General features: G+C 36.5%; 2 protein-coding genes across 4 annotated transcripts in view; both read right to left on the minus strand.

Moving 5' to 3' along the window:
- The window catches only part of HOXB3 (homeobox B3), a 90,702-nt gene that overhangs the window by 72,758 nt on the left and 10,444 nt on the right, over positions 1-7,500 (minus strand). Inside the window, exon 1 of one of the 3 annotated variants that reach the window (XM_082272549.1) lies at positions 94-182. The exons of the other annotated variants lie outside the window; for them this stretch is intronic. The gene's annotated coding sequence lies outside the window, so the exon portion shown is untranslated. Of the gene's footprint in view, positions 1-93; positions 183-7,500 lie in introns of those variants that run through there. 3 annotated transcript variants of the gene reach the window in all.
- Positions 1,877-5,780, minus strand: HOXB5 (homeobox B5). Its single transcript, XM_082271206.1, has 2 exons — positions 5,096-5,780; positions 1,877-2,698 (listed from the first exon to the last, which is right to left on the minus strand). Exons 1-2 carry the CDS (start codon positions 5,631-5,633, stop codon positions 2,451-2,453), a joined length of 786 nt encoding a protein of 261 aa, XP_082127332.1. The 5' UTR covers positions 5,634-5,780; the 3' UTR covers positions 1,877-2,450.

Below are 7,500 nucleotides of genomic sequence, written 5' to 3' on the forward strand. Positions count from 1 at the left end.
GTAATGCGGCGGTATTGCCCAGAGATATATAATGCTAAGAATGTGTCATTCTGTAGGGTGTAGGAGAGATAAGGATATAGAAAAAAAACTTACTTTTGATGTCCTCTACAGAGAGCAGGAAGCCTGCACTGTCTGACATTCCCTGTAGCAGCTCATCTGCTGGAGTACTCACTGGCTGCGTCCCTCACAAGCCAGTTAAACTGTCACTTAACATTGTGGAGAATGTGAAATATATTGTACATTGTCAACTCCCTAAAACCATAAACCTAAGTTTATGGAGCTCACGTGACTTTTGAGAGCCAGTGAGGGGTATCTGTCTGAGGTCTGGGCCATTTTTACGATGTAACTTCTAGATAAAACCGTACCCATTTGACATGTAAATGTCATACCTACTTTGGGTGTAGTTTGCCTCTGCTAAAATAGCTTTGGGGACTGGGATGGTAGCCTGCCCTGTAAGTCCTCCAGAAGGCCTAACACAGTGCACATTGTGTGGTAAGTGTTTAACTTTCACTTTTTTTTTCTCTCTCTGTAGACATCATCATTTATAGAATGTATTATTTAGGATGTGGCTAGCTTGAATAGATGTTTATCAAAAGTTAGGACACAACTGCTGAGTTTGGGAAGTTTTTAGAAACTTTTTTTGCCTCTGTCATTGTCAAGCCCATCTTTGTCCACTTTTTACTTTATCCACCTTAAACGTTATCATTCTTCTCCACTGTATACTTTATCCACTTTACACTTTATCCACTTTTATCACTTATACTTTATCATATTGACCACTTTACACTTCATCCACTTATCATACTTATACTTCATCCACTTTATCATATTGACCACTTTATACTTTATATACTTTATCCACTTTATCATATTGACAACTTTACACTTTATCCACTGATCATACTTATACTTCATCCACTTTATCATGTTGACCACTTTATACTTTATCCACTTTGTCATATTGACCACTTTATACTTTATATTCTGTACCCACTTTATCATATTGACCACTTTATACTTTATCCACTTTATCAAATTGACCACTTTATATACTTTATCCACTTTATCCTATTGACCACTTTATACTTTATATACTTGATCCACCTTATCATATTGACCACTTTACACTTCCACTTATCATACTTATACTTCAGCCACTTTATCATATTGACCACTTTATACTTTATATACTTCATCCACCTTATCATATTGACCACTTTATACTTGATATACTTCATCCACCTTATTATATTGACCACTTTATATACTTGATATACTTTATCCACGTTATCATATGGACCACTTTATACTTTATATACTTTATCCACCTTATCATAATGACCACTTCATACTTTATATACTGTATCCACTTTATCATATTGACCACTTTATATACTTTATCCTATTGACCACTTTATATACTGTATCCACTTTATCATATTGACCACTTTATATACTTTATCCACTTTATCCTATTGACCACTTTATACTTTATATACTGTATCCACTTCATCATATTGACCACTTTATACTTTATATACTTTATCCACTTTATCATATTGACCACTTTATATACTTTATCCACTTTATCATATTGACCACTTTATACTTTTTATACTGTATCCACTTCATCATATTGACCACTTTATACTTGATCAACTTCGTTCTTATATTTGATCCACTTTATCATATTGTCCTCTTTATACTTTATCCTGATCACACTTTTTTCAGAACAGTTATAAAAATTGATAAAAAAAACAGAGATACAAGGGACACCTTTTTTTTTCACAATCAGAAGAACCTTTTTTTTTTCTTTTATTATTCTCATTAATACAAGTACAAAAAAACGGATTGGCAAAATCCTCAGGCAGCCAGACAATAACAGGTACCTCTAATAGACAAAACATGTCAATCACTCCCCCCAACAAGTATTGATGACATAAGAATGAGTCTAACCTTGCAGTATGAGAACAATTAGCAAAGGCAAAAAAATTGCGAGCATAACCACAGACCTGACATTGAAATAACACGTTTCAAGACGGGAATTTTAGTGCATCCATAGACCACCTGTGCTCAACATAAAAAAAAAAAAAAAAAAAAACAGATAAACACATTTCCAAAAAAAACAAAAAACAAAAACTGTAAACTGTTCAACACCTGTTTTCATTATTATCCATTATAAATAAGTTAGAACATTTAAGAGCTCAGATAAACATGCTATGTTAGTCCATAAAAAGCAGCAGTATTTTACAGTCACGAACATATAGGACTGAGAGCACTGAACACAGCTAGAAAGGATGAGGAGATGGGGTGTAATCCTGGGTCAGGAGCCACCAAATGTGTCCTTAGAACATCAGACATGCCAAGAGGTGCCCCACAGCAAGTGCCACAAAAAAAAACAAAGGTGTTCCCAGATTTGGGAGCTAGAAGTCCTGGACATGGTGTCCCTCTCAGGGCTGGAAGGCACTCCCTGCTGTGGCCAGGCTCATACTCTTCAGTTTATTATCTTTTTTCCATTTCATCCTTCGATTTTGAAACCAGATCTTGATCTGGCGCTCGGACAGACACAAGGCATGGGCTATCTCAATCCTTCTCCTGCGGGTCAGGTACCTATTAAAATGGAATTCTTTCTCCAGCTCCAGCGTCTGGTAACGGGTGTAGGCTGTCCTCGCCCGCTTCCCATCAGGACCTGTCATATCTGTAGGGTAGGGGAGGATAACCATTGCAGGGAATTAATAACAAAAGGCACAATCCTGATCATCCTACACCTGGAGCTCACTTCCCCTTCCCTGAACTGCCCTTCACCCCATCCACTTGTCCCACATGACTGCTCATCCATGAACACAGCTTCCCTTTCCTCTACAAACTCCTTTCATTTTTGTTTCTATTTATTTGGTCTAATTAAACCATAGCCAGGCTTTATCACTTTATTACTTTGTATTCATTCCCGACAATGCTTGCTACATTTTATAGCCTTGGAAATATATGAAATATCATCCACTACATTTAAGCTATTCAATGATTTTCATAATGATTCTGCAACATATACAGTCACCATTTTTATGATCAGACCTGGTGTTGATTTTATTCCTGCACCCTGTCTGGTGTTCTATGGGGAATGTAGACACATTAAGCTAAACATTTGTCATCCACTTTATTTTATGTATTTATTTTATGACAGTCATAATGATCCTGTATACAGTCAGAGTTGGGTTTTATTTCAGCACCCATATGTCTGTCCCATACAGAGGGCTCTGATAGGGATGATAGACACCCTGACTGTATACAGGATCATCATGACAATCACTGAATAAATAAAGTATTGTGTCTACCTGTGTGTGTATATATATATATATATATATATATATATATATATATATATATATATATATATATATATATATATATACACAGGAAGACACAATACTGCATTTATTCAGTGATTGTCATAATGATCCTATATACAGTCAGGGTTGGGTTTTGTTTCAGCACCCATATGTCTGCCCCATTGCTCTGTGTCCTATGGGGCTCTGATAGGGATGATAGACACACTGACATACAAATTGCTCACCAACAACATTGTATTTCTATTTTATTTTTATTTTCTTTACAGACACAATATTGTATTCATTCAATGATTGTCAGAATGATTCTGTATACAGTCAGGGTTGGGTTTTATTTCAGCACTCATATGTCTGCCCCATTGCTCTGTGTCCTATGGGGCTCTGTTAGGGATGATAGACACACTGACATACAAATTGCTCACCAACAACATTGTATTTTTTTTTTTTTTACAGGTAGACACAATATTATATTTATTTACTGATTCTGTATATAGTCAAAGTACATTAAACACTGTTCTATTTGTATGATCCGACCTGGGGTTAGGTTTTTTTTTCCAGCACTCATGTGTCTGTCTCATCGCCCTGTGTTCTATGGGGCTCTGATAGGGATGGTAGACATATTGAGCTACATATTTTTCACACACTACATTTTATCTATTCATTATAATAATGACCCTGTATACAATCAGAGTGCAATAACACTGCTGTAGTTTTAAGATTTGACCTGGTGTTGAGTTTTATTTCAGCACCCATGTGTCTGCCCACTTGCTCTGTGTTCTATGGGGCTCTGATGAGGAATGGTAGACCTACTGAGATATAAATTGTTCACTTACATTATTTTATTTATACAATTATTGACACAATGATGTTGTACACAATCAGAGTACATAAAACACTGTTTTTTATAATCCAACCTAAAGTTAGGTTTCATTTCAGCACCCATGTGTTTGCCCCTTTGCTCTGTGTTCTATGGGGCTCTGGTGAGGATGGTAGACCTACTGGAATACAAACTGCTCACCTACATTATTTTATTTATACAATTATTGACATGAGGATTCTGTATACAGTCATGGATTAAACACTGTTCTATTTTTATGATCCGACCTGGAGTTCGTTTTTATTTCAGCACCCATGGGTCTGCCCCTTTGCCCTGTGTTTTCTGGGGCTCTGATGGGGATGGTAGACCTATTTAGATATAAATTGCTCACCTACAATATTTTATATAATTTTTCAGTATACAGTCAAAGTGCATTAAATACTATTCTTTTTCCATGATTCGACCTGGTGTTGAGTTTTATTTCAGCACCCATGGGTCTGCCCCTGTTCTCTGGGGTTCTGATGAGGATGGTAGACCTACTTAGATATAAATTGCTCACCTACAATATTTTATATAATTTTTCAGTATACAGTCAGAGTGCATTAAATACTATTCAATTTCCATGATCCGACCTGGTGTTGAGTTTTATTTCAGCACCCATGCCCTGTGTTCTAAGGGGCTCTGATGGGTAAAGCTATATATTTCTCACACACTACAATCTATCTATTCAATGACTCCTTTATGCAATCAGAGCACATTAAGAACTGTTCTAATTTTATGATTCGGGTTTAATTTGCACCCATGTGTCGGTGGCATTGCCCTGTGTTCTGAGGGGCTGTGATGGGGAAGGTAGGCACACTGAGCTTCCTCATGTCACCCCCCATCCACCCTCCATCCTCCCCCTGTGAAATTGTAATGAAAAAGCTGGAGGTACCGTGATTAATGTGCAGTTTCCTCATCCAGGGGAAGATCTGTGGGGTCTGTCCGTCTGTGTTGGGTACTCCTGGGGGGCTGCTCTCCGGCTGTGCCCTGGATGTGCTGCCTCCTCTTGGGGTGCCCTCTTCTGGCTCTGAGGATACACTGGTCTCTTCCACCTCTGTGAAGCTCCTGGAAGTAGCCGGGTCGGTGGAGACCTGCTCACCCTTTCCCCCAAGGCTCTGGGACTCTGGGGAGGAGAGGGGACAGCTGGAGGAGGAGGAAGCACGGAATCTGCTCTCCTGTCCGGGGAATCCTCCTGAAGTGTCCGCATAGTGGCTGCTGGAAGAAGCGGCTTCCCGGCCGACGCTCAGGTCCATTCCATTGTAGTTGTACCCATAAGAGGTGGCGGGATGCATGCTGCTTGCCTCCCTGTAAGATCCGTTCACATTACCGCCGCCGCCACCGCCGCCACCACCGCTGCCATAATTTAACACATGGTAGTCGGGGCCATTAGAATAGCGCCCTGAGAACGAGTTCACAAAGTACGAACTCATTGGGGTGATTTTCTAGTTTTTTTTTTCAGGAGGCTTGATTTGTGGATCACCCCGTGCCTTACGATTTATGATGGATTCATGAATTATAGCAATGCAACTGTACTTGGTTTTTAGCTATGTATGCGGCCAAATATGGGGGTGTGGGTGCGTTTGGAAATCACGTGCTTTTGTTGACCAGTCGTAAATTCTCACTGATGACCTCAAGAGGTAATTCATGCTCTATGGTTACAAATAATGACGATCTGAGAATCGTTAGGCCCAAGTCGATGTACAGCTTCCTAAAAAAAAAAAAAAAAAAAATCCCTGGGACGCCGGCTCTTGCCTGTTAGCAGACCGCGACACCTACCGGAAATTCGGGGAATTGCCGTTGGGTACACACCCTGAAAAAGAACCCATTAGGTGCCCTTCGTTCTTTTTGTTAAATTATATCTAAATAAATTGTTCTTTTAATATGATATGGTAATAATATGATCAAATGTAGATATGGCAACTGAAACATGGTTCCAGGCTTCTTCATCCAACCTAAAATCGATCATTGGTATTTGGGTAATAAAACAGGCATTGGAAACAAAGCTGGGGTCTACAAAAAGAAAAAAAGGTTCAACAAAATACAAAACAAGTCCAGTTAACTAAGACGAACTACTATATACCATAAACTGGTTAAATGAGAACCGTCACAGAAAAATTCTGTAAAAATAGAAAATAGAAAATAAATGAATAAAATAAAAAGTAAAATAAAATCTCTCTGTCTCTCTCTCTGTCTCTCTCTCTGCCTCTCTCTCTCTCTCTCTATATATATATATATATATATATATATAAATAAATAAATATATATATATATTTATAATATATATATATAAAAAAATAAAAAAATATATATATATATATTTATATATATATATATATATATATATATATATATATATATATATATATATATATATATATATATATATATATATATAGTATATACACAAGTTCAGTTACATAACACTAACTACTACTTCATAAACTGCATAAATGAGAGCCTTCACAAACAGATTCAGTTAAAAAGAAAATACAATAGAAATAAAAATAAATAAAATAATGTAAAATAAAATAAAATAAACAATGCCCTCTCTCTCTCTCTCTCTCTCTCTCTCTCTCTCCCTGTATATATATATATATATATATATATATATATATACATAAAATCTCTCTCCCTCCCTATCTATCTATCTATCTATCTATCTATCTATATTATCTATATATAAAATCTCTCCCCCTGTCTCTCGATCTCTATATATATATATTGTAAACAAGTTCAGTAACCTGGATACATGAGAGCCTTCACAGACAGTAAAAAATAAAATAAAAATATTAATAAATAAAATAATGAAATAAACAATACCCTCTCTTTCTTTCCGCCTCTCTCTCTCTCTCTCTCCCTCTCCCTCTCCCTCTCTCTCTCTCTCTCTCTCTCTCTCTCTCTCTCTCTCTCTCTCTCTCTCTATATATATATATATATATATATATACACACAAGTCCAGTTAACAAAGACTAACTACCATTATATACCATGACATGGATAAATGAGAACCTTTAAAAACAGATTCAGTAGAATAAATAAATATATATATATATTCTGAATCTGTAAAGGTTCTCATTTATCCAGGTTATGTTATATATTATTAGTAATTAGTAGTGTAAATATATATGTATATATTACACACACACACACACACACACACTCATATATGTATAAATCGATCATGTTCTTCATACAATGAACCGCTTTACACCGACAATAATTCAAATCTAAACCTTCTCCCCTTTAAAGCAAGTAAAATGTATTTCTTATAGTGGCCGAATGAGTTAAAATTGCTCT

Source organism: Pelophylax lessonae (assembly GCF_965119305.1).
Source record: "Pelophylax lessonae genome assembly, chromosome: 11".
Lineage (NCBI taxonomy): Eukaryota > Metazoa > Chordata > Amphibia > Anura > Ranidae > Pelophylax > Pelophylax lessonae.